The sequence below is a fragment of the Monodelphis domestica genome, chromosome 8, assembly GCF_027887165.1.
Source record: "Monodelphis domestica isolate mMonDom1 chromosome 8, mMonDom1.pri, whole genome shotgun sequence".
NCBI lineage: Eukaryota > Metazoa > Chordata > Mammalia > Didelphimorphia > Didelphidae > Monodelphis > Monodelphis domestica.
The window spans coordinates 249,340,990-249,354,703 of record NC_077234.1 but is presented as its reverse complement, the minus strand read 5'-3'; the positions used below and the strand labels follow the sequence as shown (position 1 = coordinate 249,354,703).

Genomic DNA, 13,714 nt, shown 5'->3' with positions numbered 1-13,714 from the left:
TTGGTTTAGGATGTGAGATGTTGATCTAAACTCAATTTTTCCCATACTGTTTTCCACTTATTCCTGAAGTTTTTGTCCAATGGGAAGTTTTTTCCCCCCCAAATCCGGGATCTCTGGGTTTTACTAACACTACCTTGCTGAGGTCATTTCCCTCTAGTCTATTCCATTAATCCACCCTTCTGTCTATTAGCCAGTACCATATTGTTTTGATGATTACTGCTTTGTATTACAGTTTAAGATCTGGTACTGCTAGGTTTCCATCCTTTCCATTTTTTCATTAGTTCCCTTGATATTCTTGATCTTTTGTTCTTCCAAATGAACTTTTTTGTAATTTTTCTATTTCTATAAAAATTTTTCTTGGTAGTTTAATAGGTATGGTACTGAATAAGTAGATTAATTTGGGTAGGATTGTCATTTTTATTATATTAGCTCATCCTATCCATAAACAATGAATGTTTTTCCAGTTTTTTACATCTAATTTTATTTGTATGAAAAGTGTTTTGTAATTATGTACATAATATTCCTAAATTTGTCTTGACAAATAGATTCCCAAATACTTTATATTATCTATCAGAAGAATTAGGTTATTTAGTTTCCAACTGACAGGTCTTCCAGTTTGGGAAGGAGAGGTGAAGGAAACATTTTCCTGAAGCTGAGAAAGAGCTCAATTAAATAACTTGAGTTGGAACCTGCCTCTATCCAGGGCAAATAAAAAAATTGGAAATTAAATAGTATGATTTTCCAAAATTTATTGCTCATGGGTAGGATGAGCTAACATAATAAAAATGACAATCCTATCCAAATTAACTTACTTATTCAGTGCCAGACCTATCAAACTACCAAAAAACTTTTGCTAAATTAGAAAAAAACTCTAACAAAGTTCATTTGGAAGAACAAAAGATGAAGAATATCAAGGGAAATAATGAAAAAAAAATATGAAGGATGGGGACCTAGCAGTACCAGAAATTAAACTGTACTATAAAACAGTGGTCATCAAAACAATATGGTATTGGCTATGAGACAGAAGAGTAGATTAGTGGAATAGACAAAAGGTACCAAAAAACCCAATGCAGCCAAAATCAGAAGGAAAGTAACAAATTGGGAAGAAATCTTCATAACCCAAACTCTGACAAAAGTCTAATTACTAAAATTTAAAGAGCTAAATCAATTGTACAAAAAATCAAGCCATTCCTCAACTGATAAATGGGCAAGGGACATGAATAGGAAATTTTTGGATAAAGAAATCAAAACTATCAATAAACATGAAAATATGTTCTAAATCTCTTATAATCAGAGAAATGCAAATCAAAACAATGAGGTAGCACCTCACAACTAGCAGATTGGTTAACATGACAGCAAAGGAAAGTAATTAATGTTGGGAGGATGTGGCAAAATTGGGACATTAATGTATTGTTGGTAGAGTTGTGAATTGATCCAACCATTTTGGAAGGCAATTTGGAACTATGCTCAAAGGGCTTTAAAGGATTGCCTGCCCTTTGATCCAGCCATAGAAATGCTGGGTTTGCATCCTAACAAGATAATAAGGAAAAAGATCTGTACAAGAATATTCATAGCTGCGCTCTTTGTGGTGCAAAAAATTGGAAAATGAGGGGATGCCCTTCAATTGGTGAATGACTGAACAAATTATGGTATCTGTTGGTGATGGAATACTATTGTGCTCAAAGAAAAAATGAAGTGGAGGAATTCCATGTGAACTGGAACAACCTCCAGGAAGTGATGCAGAGCGAGAGGAGCAGAACCAGGAGAACATTATACACAGAGATGGATACATTGTAGCACAATCGAATGTAACTGACTTCTCTACTAGCAGCAATGCAATGATCCAGGATGATTCTGAGGGACTTATGAGAAAGAGCGCTATCCACATCCAGAGAAAGAACTGTGGCAGTAGAAAAATAGAAGAAAAACAACTTCTTGATCACATGGCTTGATAGGTTTAGGATTGGGAATGTGGACTGACTCTAAATGATCACTCTATTGCAAATATTTATAATATGGAAATAAGTCTTGATCAATGACACATGTAAAACCCAGTGTAATTACTCATTGACTATGGGAGGGGAGAGAAAGAATATGAATCATGTAACCATGGAAAAATATTCTAAATTAATTAATTAAATATAATTAAAATTTCCCTCTCCATGAACCCTTATTAATTATGATTTTTATCATGCTATGATCTGAAAAAGTTTCATTTATTATTTCTGTTTTTCTGCATTTGTTTGCAATGTTTTCATGCCCTAGTACATGGTTGATCTTTTTTTTTTTAAACCCTTACCTTCCATCTTAGAGTCAATACTGCATATTGGCTCCAAGGCAGAAGAGTGGTAAGGGCGAGGCAATGGGGGTTAAGTGACTTGTCCAGGGTCACACAGCTGGGAAGTGTCTGAGGCCAGATTTGAACCTAGGACCTCCCATCTCTAGACCTGACTCTCAAGCCATTGAGCCATCCAGTTGCCCTTGATCTTTGAATATGTAGCATGTTCCTTAAAAGTCGGTATATTCCTTTTTATTCCTATTTCATTTTCTCCAAATATCTATTAAATATTTTTTCTAATGCTTCATTCACTTCTCTTACTTCTTTCTTATTTATTTATTTTTTTGGTCTGATTTATCTAATTCTGATAGGGGAAGGTTGAGGTCCCCTACTGGTATAGTTTCACTATCTATTTCCTCCTTCAGCTCCAATAGTTTCTCTTTTAAAAATCTGAATGCTATACCATTTGGTTCATAAATGTTTAGTATTGATATTATTTAATTGCTTATAGTACCTTTTAGCAAGATGTAATTTCAGTCCTTATTTCTTTTAATCAGATCAGTTTTTACTTTAGCTTTGTCTGCTATCATGATTGCTATTCCTATTTTTAAATTTTGATGATGTATAATAAAAATTTGAAGTCCAAACATAAGACCCAAAAGAAGTCTAAAATGGTAAATAAGAAAGAGAAAATTTAAGGGACTCAATTTCCAAATGTTTGTATTTCTACATGGAAAGAGGATATTTATAATTCTGAAACATTATTCTTAATATAATAATAAATCTTAATCCAAATCACTGATAAAAAGGTTAGAATTCTTTCCTAGAGATCTCACACTGTGGCTGGACCGAGTTGGGCTCATCCCACTGCCGCCTGCACTGTATCAAGTTGCTTTTCTCTTTATCCAGCTGAGACTGGATTGAACCTAATTATGCTTCTCCTCCTGCCATTTGTACTGGATCACACCTGAATTCTGCCCTGTGATGCTGGACCACATGGGCCATTTTTGCAGTCCCTCTACACTGTTCTGAACTGGAGCACTGCTTCACCCATCTGTTTCTGCTGGTTCTGTTGCTCCAGGATTTGTTTTGAGGAGGTTTTGTTTTTTGGGATTATTTAGAGGTAGGTTTGGCAAGCCCAGAGCACTCCTTACTCTGCCATCTTAGCTCACAGAAGTGGAAGTAAACCATCTTTTTAAAAATATGCCTTAGGGGGCAGCTGAGAGCCAGGCCTAGAGATGGGAGGTCCTAGGTTCAAATCTGCCCTCAGACACTTCCCAGCTGTGTGACCCTGGGCAAGTCACTTAACCCCCATTGCCTAGCCCTTACCATTCTTCTGCCTTGGAACGAACACATAGTATTGATTCTAAGACAGAAGTTAAGGGTTTAAAAAAATACTTTAGAAGGTTAGCTTGTATTATTTTATTAATTTTGAAAATTAGTACAGTGTTGGTCTGATTTCATTCCTCTTATATCTTACTCATTTCTCATTAATTATTAAATATAAAATCATAGCAATCAAATTTATATTCTTTCAATAATCTGGGATAGAGTTTATCATAATCAGGTTAATTTAGTTAATTTAGCATAATCAGGTATTCTCCAATTTCTTTAATCATCTTTTTTTAATATCTTATTAAATATTTTTGTCATGTTCTTCCCATTATCATTTTCCTTGGTCGAGAAAACAAAAACACATTACTTCTGACTTTTGACCATCATCTGTTATTTTTTTTTTTATCCACTCAGTTAGTGAACTTTTCTATTTTTGGACTTTTTGTCTTCAACATAATTTTTTAAAAGTCCACTAATATTTGTTTGTTCTATCCCTTGATGGAATTATACAGTCACTGGAAAATTCTTCTTTCTGTCATTTGAATGCCCTTTATAAATGTGTACCATCTAACAACATTTCATTTTATTTTTTTTTCTTTTTAGAATGATGTGTCTATTATCAGAATTTAATTATTGAATTCTTCCTATCCCTCATTATCTGAAAAACCTTAGTGGCCATGCCTAGTTTGTCTTTAAGTACTTTAAGGCAGGGCACATGTCAATCTACGTCTAATATTTCCATCCTCATTTATCTTGATTTATAAGAATAAATGGACATTCATTCTCTTCCAAAATTCCTGTCATTTCACTTCACCAGTCACATCCTTCTTTTTGGTCCAAATAACAGTTTCCTAAATCACTTCCTTTAACAATCTCCTGTACTATACTATCTGGCCCTATTTAGTTCTATTTACTAGATGTGTAATGGGGTTTGTGGATTTAATTCTCTTACCTTACTAGGAAGAGCATAATGCTGATATATAATGATATTGACCTTTGTTTTCTTCTGTGGATTATTTTTTATAATTTATCATATTATCCAGAAAATTTATTAATAATTATGCTGTTTAAATCTTACCAGAGATTGTTTGAACACAGAATAGAATCCTGACTTTTATAGCTGTCCAGAAATGGCTTCAAGAAATTTTGAGTTCCCCTTGATCCTAGATCTTGAATGCAAAACATTCTTGTTTTGGGATCCTACTCCTAGATCCTGTTCTTTGCCCACTCAATCTTATGTTTTGGATTCCCTTGTGTTTTGACTTTGTCCAAATTTTATTGGATATTTACATTTACTAGATTTATCCATAACAATCTTCAAGTTGCCCTTTCAACAAAACTGCTTTATTTTGTGATTTATGTACAGGTTCCTTTGTCTAAATCCTATACAATATAAACCTTCCAGAGTCTGGAAGGAACATCTCCTTTCTGGCTTGCTCTCCTCTACTAAATGAACTAACATTCTTTTCTAAAATGATTTCAAGTTTTGGGGTTTATTCTTGCAAATGATCCTCTCTTTCCTCCTTCCTTCTTTTCTCCCTTCTTTCACTCCTTCCCTTCATCCCTTTTCTTCTTCCTAACCTTTCTCTCCTCTCTTTCTTTGTTTCTTTTTTCCTTGACCCATTTTCCTTCCTTCCTTCCTTCCTTCCTTCCTTCCTTCCTTCCTTCCTTCCTTCCTTCCTTCCTTCCTTCCTTCCTTCCTTCCTTCCTTCCTTCCTTCCTTCCTTCCTTCCTTCCTTCCTTCCTTCCTTCCTTCCTTCCTTCCTTCCTTCCTTTCTTCCTTCCTTCCTTCCTTCCTTCCTTCCTTGTTTCATTCCTTCCTTCCTTCCTTGTTTCATTCCACTTTGGAAAGCACTTTACAAAAATTATTTCAATTGACCTTCACATGAATGTGAGGATATAATTCCCATTTTATAGATGAGAAAACTAAGGTTTAAAGAAGTTAAGTAACACCATCCTGGTTCATACAATTAATATGTGAAGGAAAAAAAATTAAATCCAGTTCTTTCTTGACTCCAAGGTGAGTTCTCTTTCTATCTCACCACATTGCCTCTCTTATAGTCCTTTGTGTACCATTTTCTTCCCATCTGCTGGAATTGTGAACCTCAAGAACAGACTATATTGCTAATCATTTTCACATCATAACATCAAGCATAATATTTTGGATGTAGTAAGTGCTTAAAAACTTGTTTTCAATATAAATTCCACTTACAAGTGAAGTAAGTTATAAAATGTCTCCTCAGTGTGACAAGAGTAACTGAAACTGGAGTTAAAAGCTCAGGAGGTGTGCATGTTTCAAAAGATACTGAAACTCGTGTTGAAAGATCTTGTATTTTATTCCAGTTGATGAAACTAATGGGAAATTCCATGTTTGTTATCCAGTCATAGAGTGGGAATTTGAATCCTGTGTTTTAACAGAATCTATAGGACAAAGTTATTTCTGAGTCCCTCTGACATTGATTGGTTCCCTGGAGAGGATTAGGGTATTGCATGCTGACAATGGGCTGCTGTGCTCTATGATGTCAAGGTGACCTCAGGACCCCCAACTAGGATAAATGACCGTAGTTCAGACCTGGTGTAGATAGGTGTCTTCCTGAGCTCATCTAGGCTTCTCTTCATTCCAGGAAATAGTCTTTTCAGGCAAGAGTGAAATTTTCCTAAACTTACTGATTTTTCCCTTAGTTGTTTTATTGTTATTGAAGAGTTGACCAGTTATTTAGCTTTATCCTACAGAGGGAAACCATATAGAACTTGACTAATCTTGGTTTTTGAACTTTACATCCTATGAGATATTCAATAACTATAACTCTATATCTATATCTATATCTATAACTATATCTATAACTATATCTATATCTATATCTATATCTATACACTCAACTATCTTATTGGAGGAGGGCTCTTTGGGAGCAGGGCTTTGGCTAAGGGTGAAGTGATTAGAGTCTCTGGAAATTCCTAGAGATGGATGTGATAAACATTTTTTTGAGGCCAAGGGTAGGAGAAGGAACAGGTTGGAAGTCTGAGCTCCACAGTAGGAAAACAGAGTTCAGGATATCATACTGAAAGGTTCTTTTTGAAACTGGAAAGCTACCTTCTGACTCTTTTGCAAAACTAGACCCTTGGATTGTGTTACTTAAAGGGTGATGAGAACTGTTTAAATTATACATACTTATTAAGATTGTCAAACATGGCAGCATTAAAGAAGAAATAAACAAAAATAAAAAAGAAAGGAAGAAAAAAGAAAATTCTAAAATGGAGAAAAAAGTTACATTAGAGAGAACCTTTGGGAAGTGAGATGTTGCATGCTTTGGAAAGAAGGGGCAGTAGGTGAGAGGCAATAGAGTCAGGAAATGAGACAAAACTCAGGGAAATAAAGCTTCTAAAATAATAGTTCTAGCAGTTGTTTTCTCAGTGTCAATTCACAATAAGATCATGAGAAATGAATTTTTGCTTTGAGTAAATATTGAATGAGAAATGAGAAAGCATGACAATTTTTTTTTTGTGTGTGTGTGGGCAGGTTTTATTGTTCTAATCTGGGTCTTGTTGGATTTATTCTAAAGGAATCTCACACTGATTTTTTCTGTGCTTGGGGCACATGATCTCTTAATTGTATTGGAGACAGAATTCTAGTCAGGTTGGATTTCAAATAGATTTTGACATTTAGGAGTAGAGAGGATTGATCAAACATCTATTGACAATAGCTTTCTTGACTTTTGCTTTTGTTTGTGGAGGCTTACAAATATTGATGGATGCATATAGGATTCATCCAAGAAATCTAATGTTTCCCAGGAATTTCTGTGACATGTCTTTATGCTGCTACTTGGCTAAATATTTTATAGTGAAGTGACAAAGCTGGCAGTGAGATTGGGGATAGATAGACAAAGAGAGAAGATATCAGATTTAATTGCTGGACTGTTCCCTCAAATTCTTATTAACTATTCCCAAAAAGTTAAGAAGCATATGTGGACCTAGGTCTGGGTGATCTGTTCATGAAACTTCCAAGTCCTGTTTCAATGATATATATTTTGTTTCCAAATATCTATGAACAATCACTAAATCTTTAGAATAATTTCAAAGTAATCATAAACGTCTTTTAGAACCTGTTGAAACAAGGTGGGGGTGGCAAGATCACCCCAACAACATTAGAGCTGGTTTTGGGAAACTTGGTATAATTCTGGGGAGTGAAGAGGGCTATCCCTTGAAATTATATCTCTCAGAAAATTTTCCCATAGAACTTAATTACTTTGGTACATGGTGTAGGATTATGATTAAAATTTCCCTAGAATATTTCTTTTTATGCCTATGTATACCTTGATATGAATGAGCTGGTATAGAAAGATCAATAACCAACTTTAGCTATTTCAAAACTGTGGGAAAACTGTGTAGATTATAGGATATTTTATAATCTTAAATAAATGAGCAATTACAGGGATGAGGGACAAGAGGAATTGGTTTGGGCTTGTGCTTTTTTTTTTCCCCAAGATAGGGTTATCTTTGAAGACAGAGTATCATTTTCTTTTTCTTTTTCTTTTCTTTTCTTTTCTTTTTTCTTTTTAAAACCTTACCTTCAATCTTGGAATCAATACTGTGTATTGGTTCCAAGGGAGAAGAGTGGTGAGGGCTTGGCAATGGGGTTAAGTGACTTGCCCAGGATCACAGAATTGGGAAGTGTCTGAGGCCAGATTTGAATCTAGGACCTCCTGGCTCTAGTCCTGGCTCTCAATCCACTGAGCTACCCAGATGCCTCCCAGAGTATCATTTTCTGGGTCACTTTTAGGGGAGTTACTTTGACATTATTTTTGAAGGGAAAAATCTCCATCTAGATCAATGGGAGGAGATCAAAGACATTGACAAATGCTGAGAACTTGACTTTGAGTCATTTCATGTATCTCTGGCATACATTTCTTTGATTTTAGTCAGTATTCTCCTTTTGAATTCATGGGGCGCCATGTTTATAGTTTCCATATTTCTGCTACTGCTCCCAAGGAGCTGGTCTTCAGAACCAGTGAGATATTGTGGGAAAGAGAACTCATTTCCTAAAGACAAGGCTCAAGTTTCATGTATTGCCACTGTCAGTCACTAGCTTCATGACCCTGGGCAAATTGTTTAACTTCTCAGAAACTGGTAACTGCCCCATTTACTCCTGCAAGGTTGTTCTAAGTATCCCAGGAAGCAGAATATGTAAGAGCACTTTGAGCGCCATGAAGTGTCATAAATCCAAGCTCTTATTGTTGTCAGTAACTGTCTCTCTTCTCCCTTTCGTTGTTCCCCATTCCACAGTTACCCTTCTTCATGTATGCCGGGTATGTAGTATCATGTGTAGCATTTGCTGGTCCTCGCTCATACAGTTTCTCATCAGCAGCCTTGACCCCGTTTCCTCAACATCAGGAAAAGATGGTGCTGGTCCCGAGGGCTAAACATCATTTTGCTCCATTGCTAGTGGAAGGTCACAGAGCGGTGCCAATACCTATAGTCAGAAGCCAGCCCAAAGTTAAATTGTCTCGTTCTGAGCATTGGACCTCCGTTGTGCCCTCCCTGCATCCCAAGCCCCGGTCTATAGCGATACAATTAGGCAAGGCGGAGCACCAGGCAACTGTCATTTCCTTACCTCATCTCAACCAACCAGCTATGAGCGTGACGCCGCAATGCCCCAAACCTCGGCCGAGAACCATAATTCTACGTTTACCATATCCTGCCTACAAACCCAGAACAACTGCTGTACCTTTGTCGTGCCCTCAATACCAGGTAGGTTCGCTCAGGGTTGATCTTCCAAATCAAGAGCCACCAGTCAACAACGCCCATTCCAAGGCTCACACAGACTCCAAGATGGCTCAGGGATGTGGTCATGTACCTGAGCGTCCAGCATACCATCACGTCAGTCCCGTGTCTCCGCCCTGTCCTGTCTTCCAAGGGGAAGCGCCACCATATTCCAACCACAAGTTCAAGATCGCAGCTATACCAATACTCATCCCCAACTACCAAGTGAAAGTCCCCGAGGTGTCTTTAGTCTATCAGAATCAGCCGCCCGACATGTCATCAAGCCCTAAGAGTAGGGACAAACAGGCCACTTCCCAGGGCGTTTGCGGGAAACCTCAGCGGCAGCCTCACAGGAGCAGAACCACATCATCACGTTCTCATCAGCAGGCCACCAAGGTTCCATCTTCACCGCGCACCGAGAAGACTGGAGACACAGCTGTGCCAACCCATCAAGGTCCGAGTCAACCCCAGGCCAGAGCCAAAGACACGCCTTTAATAGGCCACAAGCAAAAGAGCAGAAATAGAATTATGGAACCATCAGAGCATGATCAACAGGCAAGGGCCATGGCTGTATCCTCACCAATGGCAGAGGCTATTTCTACATGCCCTGATCTCCCAGCTGAGATTCCAAAATGTCCCCCTCTCAAGATTCACGGGACATCCAATTTGTTACCACCCTCTGCCCCAGAAGCTACAACTCCAGAGGTTTCGTCTGAAGTCCCAGCGGTCTCCAAACAGAGTCATACTATTTCCCCTGGTCCTGATCCTCCAGATGAGGTTTTATCAAAGCTCATTGACTGCATTGTAGCTGAACAGGACCACAGCCAACAAGAGCCTGAAGCTTTACTGGATGTGGAGGATCAGGATGTGTCTTTCTTAGACTCTGAAGACCACAACACGATCTTGTCAGGTGGTGAGCATCAGTGCACAGCTTCAGAGAATCACCACTTGACTGATATTTTACTGCGTCCCAACAACTGCGCTGGAGATCAGCTATGGTTCCAACAACAGAGTAAAGCTTCCCAGAACCCTAGAGAGAGGGTAAAGATTATGCCAACTTTTAACTGTGAGATGAGATTACCACCACTTCCTAAGCCCAGGACAATGCTTTCTTTAAATTTTGACGATTTTATTGAAGGGAAGCCAGATTTTGACCACCAGACTAGTGACGAAATAAGTTCTTATCACCAAACTAATATTTTACCAATTTCTGAACAAATAACTGAGAATGAAGACATTGAGGCCCAGGATTCAATATGCCTTGACTGGTTTTCCAAGAGTTCATCAGAATCCAACTACCAGGTCACACTTCCATTAGGCCCTGATGAGAAGATCAAGGTTCCATTGCACCCTGACTGTCAAGTCTTATCTTTACCTGAACCTCACCATAGGACTGAATCTGAAATAACGAATGATGACCAAACGGAAGTCCTATCAGAGAGTAATTACCAGACCAAAGATGCCCTGGATGGTACCTGCTTCTCTGCGTCTGTCCATGACCTAGATGATGGGACAGAGTCTTTGTTGGACTTTCACCACCAAGGCTTAGCTGCTTCAGATGCTTCAGATAAGGCTGCACTAGATGATCTTCAAAATACCAGCCCCCAGTCACAACCTTCCCACCAGACCAAAGTTGAATCAGGTCTTGACCAATGCTGTGAGCCTGATTTGGGCTTGGATGAGAGGGACGAATCTTTATTGAACTCCAGTGACCACGTCAAGGCTGCTCCAGAATGTGATGATGAGCAGGCTGGGACTACATTGGATGTTATCCCAAAGTCCACAACTGAACTGAGTCCTGAACATCAAGCCGATGATGCACCAGATCCTGAAGATGAGAAAGAGGATGCAATGCTTCCCAGTTATCAGGATCCTACTCTATCAGGACCTGATCACCAGTTCAAGGAGCCACCAGGTCCTAGTTATCTGCCAGAGCTTTCTCCAAAATCCAAAGATCAAGTTGAGTCTATCTCTACATATTTAACAAGCCCTGACCAAAAATTTGAGATTACAGAAATCCAGGAAAAAGACTCTGGTGATATACTAGGCCCTGGCACAATGGCTACCCTTAAAAGTGGACCTGAGAATTTGATCAAATTTCCACTTGAGGCAAAGAATCTGACCAATCTCCATCAAGAATCTTTAGATCGACTATCTCCTCATCCAGAATTCAGTAAGACTGTATTCAACCCCCCTCCTAAGGACCAGGCAAAGAAAAATGCAGATCCATGGTTTTTTAAGTACTTTAAGCCATATTCTACTGAGACTGGAAATATCTCTAATAAAGTAGTGAACAGCATCATCAATTCCATCCCACAAGAGAAAATAAAAATTGATGTACAAAAGCAGATTCTCCTACGGCAGATGAAAAAATGTCCTAAGACTCAGCGTGGTCCACGACTATCATGTACCTATCCAATCTGTTTAATTTGTGCTTCCTGGATTCCCCATGGCTGTATCCACACTAATTCTACTAAAGATCATTGCGGAGCACAACTGGTGGCTATACCAATACCTGTACCTGGGTCTAATCAGGAGATGGGTATCAAGTTTGTTCTCCAAGTGTCCCAAAAAAAGCCATCCCCCATCAAGTGCTCCCCAAACCATTATAATTTACCTTACCACTCACCATACCATCCACCAGCCTTATCTCTTTTACAGCCTGTGCCACCTAGACTACCAGCTTTTCAAAGTCTATATGAAACCATGTTTCAGTCCAGACAAAATAATGATTTTCAGCCATACAAGAAAACTAAATTTGTAAATCAGATGCCATTTGAAAGAAAAATACCCTTCAAGAGCAATAACATCATAGAAGTAAGACCAAAGACACCTCCTGGAGTTTTCAGAACCCTACTAGAGAAATTTCAAAATAAAAGAATGCATTAAAGCAAGCAACCTCTTCTAAAATAATTGGCCTTATGTGTATATATTTGAAAAAATTACACCTGATTTTTGTATTATTTATTTGTTATAGTTATACCAGTAGACAATGTAACCTGATTTTTCTCATGGGTTCATGAGACAGCTAATTTTGGACCCTCCTAGAGGAGGAAGAAATTCCATAGTCTCCCCTTCATTTCTACCCCTTTTCAACCTTCTGGGAGACAGATTGCACTCAGAGTGAATAATGGTTTATGGAGCAGAAAAGTTTCATTCCCTCTATTCTCCATCATACTTCCCCCCCCCCCCCTTTCAGAATAGTTTCTATTTTACTCTCCCTACTCATATGATTTGGTAAAGACACTAATGGTATTTGCCATTCTTCTTCTACTGATTTATTTACCTCAAACCCTCACCCCCAAAGAAATTATGTCCATAGTTTTATAGGAGGTAGAAATTATGGAATCTTTTCACCTATAATAAATAAACCATCCTTATTAAGATCTCCAAACTTGGAGCTCATTTCCTCTCAGTCCTGGTACCAAATCCCTCAGGAGAGTTGGAAAACTCATCTGACATATGGCGTCTCACCTCCTACCCATCTATAAAAGATATGGAGGCTGGGTAAAAAAACTTGTTCATGGACCTAACAAGTGTAGTGGACAAGCTAAGATGAGTTACATGTTGCTGAATATATTCCCAGTTATCTGCTGAAATGTGTTTGGGCCAGATGCATGAGTGTCAGGGGAGTCGGTCCTTTTAGCAACATTCTGACTAAAATCATTATCATTTTCCCTTGTAGAAAACCACTCAGGGAAGGAGCAATTTGAGAAATTCAACAATTGCAAATAGGTATTTGGTCCTAGATGGCAGTTATTCCGAGGTTCTGCCACCACCTGGATCTTCAGATATTTAAGCAGGGGAGGTTGTTTCTATGAATTTGATCATTAAAGACTAATTATTGTGTTCACTAATCCCTAATTTTATCAGTGAGTAAAGTTTAACAAAACAAAACAAAATTCCAATCTCGTGTAATTATTAGTGGTAAGATTAAATGAGTCAGTGTTACAATGAATGAATTGGGGAAGATTTTGGTGAAATTGTTTTTCTTTTAGTGACTTGTAGTTTTGCTGGCAGAGGGAGCCCACCAATGAAAATCATCCATTCATTATATTTTTAGAGTTACTGGGGGGGCACTCAATAACTTACATATAGTGAACCCAAATATTATGCATCAAAACCAGGACTTAAGTCTATGTCTTCCTTCCTAATTTTTGTTTTGTCATTTAAAATGAATAATAATTCATCCAGTGCTATAGGTAGAGACTAAGGCTCCAGCCTGATATAAAGGGATAAAGATTTCTGATAGGCTAAAAATTTCAAAGTGAATCCATGGATTCACACTAGGATACGGAATTGATGATTTTTCTTGGAGAAGAGAGAGCACATCATTTGGTAAAG

The 13,714-nt window shown here is 38.0% G+C and overlaps 1 protein-coding gene and 1 long non-coding RNA gene across 2 annotated transcripts in view; one reads left to right on the top strand and one right to left on the bottom strand.

The window, feature by feature from the left end:
• The window catches only part of LOC103100621 (uncharacterized), a 33,406-nt gene that overhangs the window by 7,853 nt on the left and 11,839 nt on the right, over positions 1-13,714 (bottom strand). The window lies entirely within an intron of this gene.
• LOC103100453 (uncharacterized) lies at positions 6,154-12,283 on the top strand. Its single transcript, XM_007500775.2, has 2 exons — positions 6,154-6,253; positions 8,894-12,283. Exon 2 carries the CDS (start codon positions 8,906-8,908, stop codon positions 12,257-12,259), a length of 3,354 nt encoding a protein of 1,117 aa, XP_007500837.2. The 5' UTR covers positions 6,154-6,253; positions 8,894-8,905; the 3' UTR covers positions 12,260-12,283.

Coding starts and splice junctions, on each gene's coding strand:
- LOC103100453 (XM_007500775.2), top strand. CDS start 8,906: ATGTATGCCGGGTATGTAGTATCATGTGTAGCATTTGCTGGTCCTCGC.